General features: G+C 33.3%; 1 protein-coding gene across 1 annotated transcript in view; it reads right to left on the bottom strand.

The window, feature by feature from the left end:
- The window catches only part of LOC129225933 (b(0,+)-type amino acid transporter 1-like), a 186,343-nt gene that overhangs the window by 46,962 nt on the left and 123,033 nt on the right, over positions 1-16,348 (bottom strand). The window contains exons 5-7 of the mRNA XM_054860475.1: positions 11,479-11,604; positions 6,306-6,405; positions 3,091-3,135 (exon numbers count right to left, since the gene is read on the bottom strand). Of these exons, the coding sequence (XP_054716450.1) occupies positions 3,091-3,135; positions 6,306-6,405; positions 11,479-11,604 (271 nt within the window). The remainder of the gene's footprint in view (positions 1-3,090; positions 3,136-6,305; positions 6,406-11,478; positions 11,605-16,348) is intronic.

Genomic DNA, 16,348 nt, shown 5'->3' with positions numbered 1-16,348 from the left:
ATACCATCAGTTCTCCTTTCAAGTCTTTATTTTTTTTTTTTATTAGCTGCTTTAGAATTTACATAAATATCTTTTTGAGAGAGCTACAGCAATTTCGGGTATTATAGACAGAAGTCTTTTTTATTTTCTACTTTTTAATCCGAACCAAGCTAATAGAAATAATCTAGATTCATTTCGTTTTTAAACATTTTATTCATGTAATGCTATGCAGTTTTTCTTTTGAATTAAAATAAAATTACCTTCAGAAGGGTCCGATGTAACTAATGCGGCATTGCAGACTGTACTTCGTTTTCTTCACACGACGTTAACTTTCTCTTTTTAGAGCAATCCTTTTCGTCATTTTAATTTTTTTCTTTGGATTGAAAAAAGCCTGTTATCGGTTTTTCTCGCTTCATTATGCAACAACTTTCACTTAGAATGTACTATTTTAAACAGACTATACGTTTCCAAAAGAAAACGCAGTAAATACTGGCTGAAAAATCAATGTGATTGCAATGGATACTCTGGTTAGCAAAGGTCGTTTTGACTATGACCTATGACACACACGAGACCAGACCAACAAAAACCTCTATCGTCTCGAATTCCGGCTATGCTATCATTTTTGGATTCGAAGCCCAATGATCTTTAAAGCAGCAAACAAAAACATTTTCTTCAACTCAGAAACAGAGGAATTGTCTTCAAGAGTTGAGGAGGCAGTGGAAAAAAAATTGAAATGCGTTCCACGAATAGGCTTTCCAGGAAGATTAACCGAAGGACAGTCGTTTCGCGCACTTTCTTGGAAGAAGAGTAAAGGGGTGAAATTCACAGGTTTTACATATGTAAGATGAACATTTCAAGTTCATGGTTTAAGGTCCTTCAAGTTAAAAGCCATTTCGCTGTTATCTGGATTAGTACTGTTCTTTGGTTGCTCTCTTTCTTAAAATTGCGATTCCTTAGAAAACCGAAATGATAGGAGTGAAAAGAAAGTATAAGTTTTTTTCAAGTGATGAAAAAAGGAAAATCGTAGAATACTGGCCAAGTTAGATTTCCTGCAGTTGCTAACCTCAAGAGGATAAATAAAGATTCTAAAAAAAAAAAAAAAAAAATCAGGGACCGAAAAGCAATAAAAGACTTTTTCTTGAAAAAGATATGCTTAAAGTTTCTTTTACTGTCAAAATGATTCCTTAAACTCGCAATAAAGCACTCAATAATGTAATAATAGAATAAATACCTAACAAAACTAATAAAGAGGAATTTTAATCAAGAGCCCATATTGTCTTTAGCATCGATTTCAAATTTTCACTATCATTTTTCAAATTTCTATAAAAAGTTTCTTAAGCCCCCGTATTTCAAAACTCTTTATCTCGATTTTTTTCGTTAATGTGAAATTCGAAATATACAGATTCGACTGTATGCAATATTCCCACTGCGCGGCTCATTCAATTAAATATATTTAACAATTTGCAGAATCTATGACAAAGAAAGGCTGCATATACGTGGATTTAACAAATCAATCTCATTTCTAAAGCGAAGTGTCAAATTTCACTCAATTATCAAAAAATTGTCGCTGCAGAGGGAGACGTGTTTATGCTTGAGGGTCACACATGGAGCAGATTTTCAATGACATTGGGGGGGGGGGAGCGAAGTGAATTTTTTACCTTTGTTACTCAGAAAAAAGTCATTTTGATTTTTTTTCTTTCTCTTCCCTCTTCTTTTTCTCTTTTTCTTTTTTTTTTTTTTTTTTTTTGAGACTAACGTTTCGGGGGGGGGGGGGGTTTGTCCCCAAAACCCCCCCTTATCTACGCCCCTGGTAATTCGTATTGCTCAAAAACGGTATGCAGTAGAAAATTGGAATTTCGTATGTAGCGTCTGTATAGATCTAGTTTTGCGCCCCCGCTTTTGGTTGCATTCTGATGCTCTAAAAGAGTGCTCTAAAAGAGGGTTTTGCGCGTTTATTTTATTTATTTTATGGGTGGTTAATGGTCAATCGATGTTAATTTCAATGCATACTAAATTAATGTCATACATTGTTGGCAACGACGTTAATATATCGAAAAGCTTTTGATCCGAGTTTTCTGTAACCAATATTAAAATTACCGATACACGCAATATGAATAACTAAAAAATCGTGCTTTCAGCATCGAATGACGATAAAACTATGGGTTAAATGTTTTAAATGTTTTTTTCATCACTATCACTATGGCACTATTATAATGTATTTTTATTCCTCTTTCATGCTCCATTTAGTATCTTTGTAGCACTCACAAATATCAGACATGCACAAAAACATTAATTTTCTTTCAATTTTAAAGTGCCATTTTCTACACTAATCACACTTTAACAGTTCCAGAGAAGTGTCTAAAAGATATGCATTTAAGAAGTACTACTTCTAAGTAGTCTCCCTCTCTCTCTTTTGAGTTATTAAAAAGAACATCAACAAATTAACAGTCGAAAAGAGAAGTGGCGTCCGCTAGGTGCGCCCCTGTGGGAGGTCACTGTGACCTTCGGAAATTTCCCTATTCGGCAAACTTTGTCTAACGATTCGGAAAAACTATCATCATTCGGCAAATTTTGTTTGACGATTCGTCAAAATTATCATCATTCGGCAAATTTTGTCTGACGATTCGGCAAAACTATCATCTTTCAGCAAATTTTGTCTGACGATTCGGCAAAACCATCATCATTCAGCAAATTTTGTCTGACGATTCGGCAAAACTATCATCATTCAGCAAATTTAGAAGTTCCATTTGGCAAATTCAGATTTTCCACTCTCCCAAAAATTTAATTTCGGACTCCCTCAAACGTCCACTAATCAGTTATTTAATATTTTCTCGGGTCACATACACAAGTTTCCCTTCCAAGTGTGCAAGTCTTATTTTCGAAAAGTGTTCAAAAGACAAAAAAAGCAAGTGTTCGCATTATTTGTCACTTACATTTAACACACTTTAAAATAAATACTGTCACAATGGTTCATTGATTTAGATCGATTGAATAATTCTTTCCAAAAAAAAAGCAAAATTTTCAAAAACTTTTCAAATACTTTTTATTTCTAAGAACAAAATATTGTTTTAGGAGGCACAAAGCATTATTTGAAATAAAATTTGAACTTACACGGCAGGATCAATAAGCTCTTCAGTGACGAAATTCAAGTTATTCCTGAAAGAAAAAGAAACAACAAAAATTTTAATACAGCACATTCCTATTTACGCATGCAATGTTTCTTTCTTGAATCAAAACTAATAGGTAATCTCTCAAGTAATAATTAGTAAGTTGTGAATCCTATAAACTTTCATACTTTATTTGTACAGGTTTCGCTTCGGATTTGAAATATTAATGTGTAAATGCTCATTTATATTTTCTGTTTAGACAGGAGTTCGTTTAATTTACAGCTGACGCAAAACGAGGGACACAAATTATCATAAATAATAAATATCTACGAAATTTTTTTGAGTTTTTAAAATTTCCTCCGCTATTTTGAGAAATGTACTAAAATATATTTCACTAGCTACGTTGCCCGGTTTTGCCCGGTCTACCTTGAAAATAAAAATTGTGTCAAGTGACGTAGCTATAGAGTAAAGAAATTACATAGACAGGCCCCGCTATACTAGCGTAACCATGGAAACACAAAATTAAAGAAGTTTAAGGAATTAAAATGCGAAAGAAAATGGTTCACAATTTGAATGGAATCGAGATTTCTGAAACTAGATTTAAAAAGGCTTGTAACTTTTTTTCCTTTCGAGATAAAAGCTTATTTTTTCGACCATTGGTCGAGTTAGATCTGGAGTAAAAAAGGTCGCTTTTTCCAATAGCGTCAAAAAGAAAGCTGTGGGACAATTCCTTCACTTTTTATTGATTTTTTTAATGACGAAAGTAGTACCTAAATTTTAGTTAAACTTAAAAAAATTCGAGCTAAAAACGCAAATAACTCTCGCCGTAATAAAGTTAGAGCATTGAAACAAATTGCGTAAAACGCGGAACATTCTACCCTTTCTAACGATATGTAATATTAATATGTGCAAGTAATTTTTCACCCCCATATTTGATAATTTATGTGTAAATTGGAATAAAAAAAGAACTATTCATCGAATTTTATTCGAACTGGTCTGCAAACCTTCTCAGGACTTAAAGGAACAAACTGTGAAAATTTCAGCGCAATCGGCCGGGTAGTTCTCGAGTTTTGCGAGTTCAAACAAACAGACGCTTGTTGGGGACTTCATTTTATACTATGCAGAGATTCACGTTTGTATGATCAATGACTTGATTACTTTTTCTCTTACTGGAGAAAAGAACGGCTACAGATCTTTCTTCTCAATGAACCGGGGCACTTTTACGCGGATTTTTTCAATGAATTTTCTAAATTTTGTGTTTTAACTTAGAAAATTTTAGACATTAATGGAATCAAAATTGGTATATCCAGTTGTTGCCCAGTTAGTGTTTTTAACAGTTAGTGTTTTTTTAGTGTTTAAAAAAATTAGTTTTGAGCCCAAGTCGGTTGCGTAAACTTGACACGGAGAACATTTACGCATATTTGTTTTAGACCTAACGTAGTTCTGTTAGTGTTTTGAACATAATGTCTTTACCATCGTTAAAAAAAAGCAAATTTATTACAGACTGAATAGTGTATAAAGTAAAAGGTTAACGGACATGAAGACAGCACAACATGATTGTAAGCTTTAAGATAGTAATTTGTAACTCAATTACAAATTAAATGGTAATTTTCAAAACTAAATAGCCTCAGCCTGAAAATACCAAAAAGATTTGCGACAGTTCGGGGCGAAAAAAGCTACACAGTAAGAACGTGCGTGTAAAGGTGCTCAGACGTCAGCGAGTAAACTGGCCCCGTCCCCAAATTTGGATTTAATTTTAATGTGCAAAAATTTTTAATTACATTTCAGTTCATACAAATACAATTCTCAAAAAAGGATAAAATTCTGCTAATTTTTATACATCTATTCTTGCTTAACTAAGTATTATTTATTCACAATCAGCTTCAAAACGTTCAACTCAAAATTGACTCGACTTGGTAGAAAACAGATTATTCTTTCTGTTTGCTAGACCGAAGCTCGACCGATGCTCAAAAATTCGTGAGGATATTTGCTAGTAGCATCAATCTGTTATGACTGTTAGCTCTATAATTGGTTTTGAAAACAGGGCACTGCGTAAACGTGCCCCATGCGTAAACGAAACGTGCCCCGGACTATCCTACTTAAAAATACTTATGACTTTTCTCCTGCCGAATTTAGGCACTTGGTATTTCAGATCCAAAAAAAGAAAATCTTCAAAAGGGGTATTTTTTACGGGCTCCCGAGTGAAACTAAAATCTAGACGATACGTTAATTATTACGGGTATAAAGAGCCATTTTAAGCTATTTTTGGGCCCTAAAATTGAAATTCGAACGTTTCGGTTTTTCTGGATGAAAGGTGCCCTATGTTCTATGCTACACAACGTGTATGCGAAATTTCATGATGATCGGTTGAGTAGATAGGGCGTGAAAACATTACAAACAAAGAAACAAACTCACTTTCAAGTTTATAATATTAATTTCTTTATTTTTTACTTTTTAGCAAATATTGCTACAAAAGCGTGTTTTTCTTTCTTTCTTTATTTTTTTAGGGATTTTTTAAACTATTTTTATATAATGAATATTGATATGTAATATCTTTGTTAACAATTAAAGTTTTTAATCACTGATATTCCCTTATGCTTTTGGCAACGGTTGAAAAGCTTGCTCCGACAAACGGACACCAAAACAGAGCAGACATAATAAAAGCTGAAAAATGAAGAAATCAATACCCCCCCCCCCCCCCACACACACACACAGAAAAAAGAAATCCCCAAGAGAAAAAAAAAATTTTCTTTTTTTTCAATTTTTGTGGCAATTTCTTCCAGATCGGATGTTTTGAGGTTATTTCATTTAGTTTTAAACGCTTAGAGACGGTAATCATACACTGTTACTTTCCTCACATTAAGCACTATTATCTGCCAGATAAATCTGCTTCAGAAAGGAAACAAATGAACTTCAAAACACAGCGAATAGCATAAAAGGGCAATTAAGCTGCCTTTTTATTATTTTTTTTTTTAATTTAAAATAGGTTAAACTAATTACTGAACAAAAAAAATCAATAAATACCTTTGTGCAGATAAGTAAAAAGGAAAGCGGTCAAGGAAAGCGATTTCGGGGTCTCAAGAAACCCCGATAATGGATGTCAAGTCATCAGTTTTTCATTGAAAAGGGAGTTCCTTGAAACCCCGAAACACGTGTCTGCAGTAATCTGTAATTTGTGATACAAAACGTAAGTTATTTCCTTTTAGTTATGGAACTTACCATCCGTCATACGCCCAGAGGCCATAATAAAATGCAGTCGCCAAATCAGAGAAAGACGTAGTCGTACCTTGAAATCCGGAGCCCAAATGCTCGTGATATCCTAAATAATAAAACAAGTATCACATATTATAATTTCGTAGCTACAATTAAGTTTGATGTTTGTAATCAGTTTTAAACTTATGTTTAAAGGAAGGAAATTTATCGATATAGTTTAAAACATTGAGAAAAAATATTTGAATAGGAAAGCACTCGTTAGACCTGAAACACTACAAGTTGGAGATACGCTGAAAAATGTCAAAAAGATCATTAAGAGCAGAGTTGGGCAAATTTTAATTGCATTAACAATTAAAAATTAACAATTGATTAATTGGTAAACGTAACCACAACAACTAACAATTGATCAATTGTAATTGTGGAAAATTACAATTAACAATTAATTAATTGTTAATTGTAGTTTACTACAGTTAACAATTAATTGTTCGTTGTAGTTTACCACAGTTAACAATTAATTAATTGTAATTTACTACAATTAACAATTGTCCTGTGAATTTTAATCAAAATTAACTCATAAAAAATTACTGGTTTTGAATAATATATTCTACAGACGACTGGTCTACCTGGGACGTGGACGCTGGACGCGTACCATATTACTATCTAACTACATATTTAAATACACATGTTAGCTACTAATAAAAATATCAATAAAATATCAGTAACTTCATTACGAGCAATAAATTATTTACTGCAGCATATGGCTTTTCCCAAAAAATCTTATGGCTCCAGCAAAATTTCCTCAAAAAAATTATATTTCAATTAAAAATTAAATTTTTTTCCGTACTAGTTAGTCCAAAGAACATCTGAGGGAAATTTACAGAAATGCATCTTAATTACACGATTTAAAAAAAAAAAATTAAAACACAGCGGTCTCTGAGATTTTACGTTCCCTGTCATGTCCTTTCTTTTTCACCTTCCCTGTTACAGGTTAAACTATAAAACAATGTGTGATTTGCACAATTTTATAAAACACTTAATTAAAACACAAACATTTACGTGTGGAAAAAACTTGCCAAGACGAGAATAGTTCACGCGGTGAGCGAGCAATCAGCAATGAACGAAAATACGAAATCGAACAATACTTTGAACTCTGTACCCTGCGCTGTACCTACTGATACATTAAGTTAATTGTTAGTTTTAATTGTTTCAAAAAGCAATTAAAAATTAATTGTAATTATTTTAATTGTGAGAAGCGATTACCGTACATTAATATCCAATTAAATTAATTGCAAAGTACAATTAATAGTTTAATTGCAATTAGTTTTTCAATGAATTAACAAGGCAATTGAAAAAATAATTGATTAATGCCCAACACTGATTAAGAGCATACCAAAAAACTAAGGAGAGATATTCAGCGACTAAATATTATTCAGCTATTTCTTCACGTTAATTATCTCGCTTTGACAATCATTTTTCCGTTCATTTAAAAACGTTTATAACTTTTTTTTAAATCAATTCAGGCCCTTTGAGCTTCGGAGAGTAGATTAAATCTTGTAAGGGGGATACATTTTTTAGGGGCTATTTAAAGATATCAAAATTGAAAATGTTGGAGATTTTATTCGTCTAGAAAAAGTCATTTAGGACGTACCAATGTGTTTTTAATTAACAACCCTCTAAAAGTTATATATATATATATATATATATATATATATATATATATATATATATATATATATATATATATATATATATATATATATATATATATATATATATATATATATATATATAAGGTAGGATAATAATGGCACCAGTATCAGACATGCTTAAGACATTGCTCTCAGATTAACTCAATTTTCTCAGCCTTTTAATGCATTCAGAATTTTTAAATTCTTTTTCTTTCATGCAATTAAAGTTTGGCTGCTTCTGAATCCTCTGAATTGTTTAATTCTATTTTTATTTGCTCAACTTTGAAAAAAGGTCCGATCCCCAGTGTTACAGACACCGAAAAATTCGATGATACCCAGTAACAGATAGGATGAGCGGCTCGTAATATTTACTCGTAAACACCACATACTTATATTTAATTCCTTTGCAGTTTTTAGTTCGCGCATAAGCCGCAAAGTTACGTGAAATCAACCAAAAATCGACATTTTTAGCTTATTTTGTATATTGCAGTATTTCTTCTTTTAGATCCCAGTTGAATATATTTTTTACAGTAAGTGTGCACGAAACAGCTCTTTTCTGGAACTGCAATTGTATTGTGTTGCATTAACAACCCAGAACCCACCCCTAGTAGGTGGTTGCACTTTGTGTTCCACCGTGCAATTTCCAAGAGGACTGGACTTATTGACAAAACTTCTACATTTGTAAAGTAACGTTCATAATAACTGTATGCTTTTAAACAAGTTTCTAGGTTTCGATCAAGGTGTGAAGTTGGATTTACGACTCAGTTTTGGCACTGATGTTTGAAAAATATAAAGGTTTTCACATAAATCCATCTCTTCCGTCTAATACCTCAAATGAATTTCTGCAGATTCACTGAACAGTTCCACAATGCCGCTGTGTGATGTGGGCATTTTAAGAATACATACTTAAACAAATTCATAGTTTCTAGAAAGGATAAAATATCCTTGTTTTTTACATCATCACTGAAGAAGTGAACACGTTGACCAGTCAACTAACTGCTGTAGTTCGAAGCTTCAAATCTTAATATTGATTAAAAAATTTCTCTTAGCTATCGAAGTGTTTCTTGATTGGTAGTCTTTTGTGTTGTATAGATACCCTACTATAATCCAACTCCTTTATATTTCGCCTTTAGTGCATTGCCATGATTAATAACAATTTCTCAAAAATAACAAAGTAAGCATTTTATTGAATCACTGGATCCACTGTGTTTGGAAGATTATCACACATCTGACTTGTAGATTTTGTAACTTTAAATAAGTGTACAGGTGAATGTTTCGTGGAAGTTGGTTCTTTTCTTTAAAATTTTTATTATATCAAACCATAGAAGCATAATTTTTAAAGATTTTATTTACGAGTGCCTTCATTCGACTAGTAGTTTAGTTTATATATTATACAGCCTCAGCACTCCGTTAACACACGTTAATGAAAGCTAATGACTAAAAGTCTTAGTTTTGTGGAAGCGAGATCCAAGCCACATTTTCCTTTGTGTATTTCAATAACAATATCCATCAAATAGTTTTGCTCGCTTTTTAAGTCAGTTTCCAAAACTTCGATTTCTTCCGACCGAGTACTTTCTAAGTTAATAATATTTAATTTAAAAAAAACAGTTGATGCTTTACCCGTAAATCAGTAAATGTTCTTCTTTTACACTCCGTCTGTGGAAAGGGGTATTTAACTGGTTAGTGAGTTGGTAGGTAGGGTGTTTTTTGGGATGAGACAAGATATGGATTAATGTGAAAACCTTTATGCTCGCGATCCTCAATGCAAAAATTGAGTCACAAGTCCAACTTCAAACTTGTATCGAAACTTAGAAACTTGTTATAGTATACCAAATAGTTATTATTATTTTAATTTACTTAACAAATGTATGAGCCCTGTCAATAACCATTCTTCTTGGGAACTGCTGGTGGAATACCAAATGCAGCCACCAAATTGGGGTGTGTTCTGGGTTGTTAATGCAACACAATACAATTGCAGTTCCAGCAAAGAGCTGTTTCGTGCACATTTACTGTAAAATATATATTCAACTGGGATCTAAAAGAAAAAATACTGCAATGTACAAAATAAGCTAAAAACGTCGATTCATTTCACGTAACTTTGCGGCTTATGCGCGAATTAAAACCTGTAAAGGAATGTAAATATTTTCAAAGATATATTAAAAGACTATTAAAAGGAAGCATTTAGACGGGATTACAACAAAAATTAAAAACATTTGGATTATTAAGAAATATTTAAAAATTGACAATTTTTTACCTTTTTTTCAAACTTTGCTGCCAATGCGCGATCTAAAGACAAATATTAATTTTTTTAATTATTTTTCCCATGTTTAGGATGGCAATACACAACTTCTTTTTTGCTATTAGAAGTTGCTTTTCAAAAATTTCCATTTTTGGGCTCACCCTAATATACAAGCCTCTTCACATTCGAATGAAGTATATGGTCCCCCCATTTCCGAATTGTAAGATTCATGAATGAATAAAAAGAAAATATGTGAAATTGGTAGAACGTTGTAGGATTTTTTGGATATTTCTTCCCTGGTATAAAACGCCGGGCGCCTTGTGAATGACGAGAGAGAGATGGTTTGCTGTTAAACCGTTTAGTTTCAGTCGTTGGCTGGAGAGTGTGTTTTAGTTCTGTTATTGTGAAGCCTTTGCGCTGTGTTTTTGCGTATTGTGATGTAAGTACGTGTGCTACCGTTGAGTTTACGGTGTTCATTGATATTTGCTTAATTGCTGATGATTGATTTAGCAGTTGTAACTACATTTCATGTACATAGCTGTAAATAAATCTCCTGTGCTTTTCTCAAGAACTGGTTATTGTTCAAGTAAAGAAAGTTTGAAGCTGCATCGAACTCGTAACAACAATTTTTTGGGGTTAAAAAATGTTTGAAGAGTACACTTCTGCGGCCCTTACTTTGATAATTTTAATAAAAGAGAATCATGGGTGTTCCTAAATTGTATTTTAAGATTACATTTTCTATTCAAATTTTACAGAAAAAATACTTTTTGTCACTTTTATTTCTATTGTTCATTTAGAATTACTGTTTTAATTTTTTAAAACGACGAACAGTTTTCCTTTTTCTTCGTTTGTCGCATCGCTAAATGAAATTTGCGGCCCCACTTCTGAAAAACTGGGGAGGGGGTAGCACCGCCCTTCTTGGCGACGGCCCTGCAACCACACGTGGTTCACATTACTTAACACATCTTCCTCGTGACTCTGAAGTATGTCCACAAAACATCAGCGAGAACATAGTACAGCATCCAGCTGTGTTGCCATATGGATAGTGCTCATACTGATGTTTATGACTCAAGAGACTTCAATGTAAAACAAACATTCAACTATAAATCACATAATACTGAACATAAACGGGGGTATTCCGATTTGCACATAATTCATACAATTAAAGCTTTTCAGATTAAAAAAAAAAAAAAGATTTTGATTTTTACAAGCATTTAAATAAACAACAAAGTTCTTTGTCCAAACTACTTACCTAAACATAATCTGTAGAGTCCCACGGCGCAGACAATTCCAATGGCCAGAAGCTTTGCATAGGTGAAGAAATTGTTCATCTTTGTGGCCATCTTCACGCTGTAGCAATTAATAAATGTGATGAATACTGAAATTATAAATGTTAGCTCTGATTTAGGAATTAAGTTACATACCAACCATTGCATTAATTGAAAAAGGTTAAAAACATAATACAAGTTGAATTTATAAAACTGAATATTTTTTCACTGAAATTAGGCCTAGGGCGTGGGGGTCGTGGTACAGACTGCGCAATTGAAGTTTTTAGTGGGGGGGGGGGGGTGCTTTAAGGGGTATTTTTCTTTTTTTGGTGGGGGTGAGGGCTCTCTCTCTCTTGGGTATTGGTCTTCATGGAATTTGGGGGGCGGGTGTTCCCTTGCTCTTGTAGGGGTGCCCACCTACGGGGTGTCATGGCGCAGACTGTGCCATTGAAATTTTTAGGCGGGGTAGTTTTGATGGGTATTTTTTACTTTTTAGTGGGTATTTTTTACTTTTTAGTGTCATGGCGCAGACTGTGCCATTGAAATTTTTAGGCGGGGTAGTTTTGATGGGTATTTTTTACTTTTTAGTGGGGCTCTTGCTTTTGAGGAGTCTTCCCGCTTTTCAGGGGGGTGCGCCTTTGCACTTAGGGGGGTGGACACCTCTGGCTCTTGGGCGGGGGCGCACCGCTGTTATTCATATCTAGGCTGACCCTCGATGACATGAAAAGGTGAACGTTCTGTTTACAGGAGGAGATGGGTGCATTAATTGGTTTGCATCATAGACTAATAATACGAATAGACCGAGCTAAGGCAACCCTTTTGCTGCTCATAAACCAAACCATGTGACTGGTGGATATCCTAGCAACAGCAGGCGTTGATCGTAGCAGATGCTCAACGCCCGCGAGAAATAAAATAAATAGAATTGATGGAACACGGAAAAGAATGATCTTTTAAGGAGTCCGATTTGTAAATTTGTTATTCTAAGTTGTAAATATTTTGTTAATATAGTGAGTTTTTCGGTTAGATAGTATTGCGCATTTTTTTTTAGTCAATTTCAATAACTCTCTAAGCAATTAAAGATGCATGCGTCCAAAAAGAATCGGCAAACGACGGTAAGATTTTTACTCACAATTTCGATTTAAGATACCGATTAGTACATTTTTGCGTTAACGCAAAACGTTTACGCCATTACGTTCACGCCAACGCTGACGTAGCAGTTCCGAATGAAATAAAAGTTACTGCAAACTGCGATCAAAGACTAATTACTAATGTCAAAATAATGCATAACTAAAAGAAAAATAGTTCTATCTCTGCACCTGGAAAAAAATTATAATGAAAACACATTACGCCTTAAAATACATGTCGAGTGCCAAACTATGGATAATGTTGCCATCTAGCAACCATGCTGCCAAAGTTTTCGTCAAACCTCCCACCAGTCACATGATGTATCCATGAACCAATTTTTTCATCAGCAAGTCTGGGAAAGCTCGGTCTACTCTTATTATTATTAGTCTATGGTTTGCATGACTGTCAGTTTTCAGTTACAGACGTGAGTTAGTCTCTAAATTAAGCAGAGTCAAATTTAAATGAACGAAACACGAGCATCATTTTTCTCTCAATCAGATAGGATCATCTTAAACTGGCATCTTCCAAATTCCATGGCAAATGTGGACAGACAGTACTTGTGTTTGTTCTTTAAATTCTTCAAAACTAACTATGCACTATAAGAAACATGATATATTAAATATTAATAATAAATATTAATAATAATAATAATTTATATTATAATTAGATATATTAAATATCTTGGGGATAAAAAGTACGAAATAGAAAAAAAAAAGTAAATGCTGAGGGGGGGAAAATGCAGGGTTACAAGGAACCACTTTTTTTATGCAAAAAAATGTCAGTTTATTATTGTAAAGAGATCAAATATAGGAGCTTTGTGGATGTTCTTCATGCCTTATTACTCTATTATTAAACTTTAAACGCTTAGATACTGCAGCTGTAATGATTTTTTTAAAATCATTACTAACTTAAGAATTTCTCATACGAAAGAAATTTAAATGATGTCATTTGGAATGTGTTGTTCATATTTATTTTCTCTGCCTCAAAATAATTCGGTTTTGTATTTATTGAATTTTTTTTTACAATGTCTTATTTATAGTATCACAATTGCTGATATTTCTTACCGCATATTTTCTTTTATGATTGCTTTATGTATTATGGTGTTACTTTCAAAACCTATCGATTCATTTTTAGCATGAATAAAAATATTAAAAGATACGATTAAAATTACAGCAAAACTAATTTTTAGAAACTTTTTATTTTTATAACAATTACAAAACTTTGCACCTTATCGAAACTATGTTATTTTTGGCGCCCTGGCAACAATTTTCCATTCCATTTAAACTTCTCATTATGAATTCCTCCAAAATTTCCCCAAGTCCTTTAAATATTTACATTAATCTTTTAAGATGCGATGTAACTGATAACCGGTTGACTGGAAGCATGTTTTATTTTTCGGCCACTTTCGAAGCAATTAAACCTCTTGACACCTCTTCGAAAGCTGACGAAAAACGTGTATCTTCAACAAACACTCGATTCCTTATCGTATCTGATCTCGAACAGCTGCGGTCAGTACTCAGATTACTGTTTGAACAGATTTCTATCTTTTTGAGCGATGGACCATGATCGCGTTACGTTGTAGGTGGCCATTTTTTTGTGTTTCTGACTTAACGTAACTGGATAGCTCAACTTTTCTTTTAACTACTTTCTGGAACTGAAAAATGAAAATCAGACTCGGTATATGATGAATAGTTTCAAGTTGAACTGCTATAATATTTATTTAGGCGTATTTAAGTGAAGTTACGTTTCTTTCATTGCACTGCTTTGCAATTTTAAGATAAATGTTACAGTAGACCCTTGTTTTACGCGGGTTTATTTTACGCGTTCTAGATTATACGCGGTTTAAGATTTGACACCTTTATTTTATTTTACGCGGATGAGTTTCGGTTTTACGCGGATGCGGTAATGCAAACATAACATTTTTCCCTCTTTCGAAATCCAAATTCTTAAAAGATAAAATAAACTGCATTTTGGAGTGCTAATAATCAAGCTTGGGTCACTAGAGACATTTTATGCGATTTAGAGAAAAATTCTCAATGACTGCCATAAGACTATCATAGCCAGCTCCTCTTTATAAACAGAACACAAAATTAATTTATCTTTTATTTTGCATGTTGTGCATAAAAATCGATATGAGAACACATTAAACAAAAAATACAATTAGTCATCACTATATATATTTTTTTTAATCAACGGAACCTAACCCTTATTTTAACACTACTATTAGGTCTCAATTTACGCGGCGGTTTCGATTTACGCGGCATTTCCGTAGAACATAACAACCGCGTAAAACGAGGGTCTACTGTATTATATTATACAAGTAAATAAAATTAAAATCTTCAATGTTTATGTATAAAAAAGTCTTTTAATTACACATTTGCGTAAAATAAAACTATTCTCCGCCAAAAATAAGCGAGAAAAACAGCATTTACATTCCATCAAAACATTTCTCAACTCTTCTCTCCATTCTTTTTCTTTCTTCAATCGTTTAACAAAAAATAATAAATATCGCAAACGATGATGATTAAATTAAACAATGCAAAGTAATATGTACAACATAGCAGACGATAACTAACAATCGTATGAAAATGTTTTGTAACAATCATATCTGGTCTCGAACAGCTGTGGTCAGTCCTCAGATTACTACTGGGCCATTTCACGGAAAATGGCCATTTTGTCTCGCACTTGAAGCGTTATATATTTCATTAAAAATAATACTTCAAAATATTAATGAACAGATTTTTTTCTGCTTAACAAATTACAAACTTACGTGTGATATCTTAAACAAAACCGTTCCGTCATTCATTAATAAGTAATAGATTTAAAAATCTATTACTTATTAATGAAATTTAAGAACCGTCACGTGCGGGACAAACAATTGACTTTTTCGTGAAATGACCCCATTTGGACAGGTTTTTGAACATTGATCACGTTTATAGGTGGGCATTTTGGTATTACTGGTTCAACGTAACTAGATGGCTCAAAGTTATGTTTAAATCATTTTCCGAGGAACTGCTGAAAGTGAAAACCAGACACGGGTTAGTAATGGTCAGCTATATGTTTTACTGTTATAATATTTATTTTGAAAAGTTTTTATTGGTTACGAAGGAAAATAGGCTATTTTACCCCTTTTTCCCCATTTTCTCTAGATAGAGTTTACAGCTCCCTTCCCCCAGAATTTACCTTCTGGAGGGAAGGGAGGAAGGTCGTAAAAGTCCTTACATGTACATAAACTACCATATTAGGTTTGGCAATAGGGCTAAAACCAAGGGTACAGGGGGTGGGGGTTAACCCTCAACCCCCCTGGTTGAATCCCTGGTACGGATGCATTTTGCATAACTTAAAAAATGGTGAGCAAGAAAAAATTGAAATTTCGTATCTAAGATCTGTCAATTTTGGCGATAGATTGGGAATTTGTTAAGCAAATTTGTGAAACGTTTGGCTACAAAAATGAAATACCGAATCTACTATCAGTAAGGCAATAGCGAGATTATTGTAGAGCAAACGTAAAACGTTGTCGATTGTTCTATTATTAACCTCTCTGAAACAAAATATGGGTATAAGAGTTTTAAAATATTCCTCTGGCTCACTTTGACTCTCTTTCATTATCAATTTGTGAACCCCCGGACCCCCGATCCTCCCACAGCACATCATGGAGTGGATACTGTCTACTCAGGATTACTTTCATATTGTCAATATTTAGAATTAATAGTGACTTTTTTTCATATT

Source organism: Uloborus diversus, chromosome 7 (assembly GCF_026930045.1).
Source record: "Uloborus diversus isolate 005 chromosome 7, Udiv.v.3.1, whole genome shotgun sequence".
Lineage (NCBI taxonomy): Eukaryota > Metazoa > Arthropoda > Arachnida > Araneae > Uloboridae > Uloborus > Uloborus diversus.
Note: the sequence above shows the minus strand (reverse complement) of the source record. Positions and strands in the feature narration are given on the sequence as shown.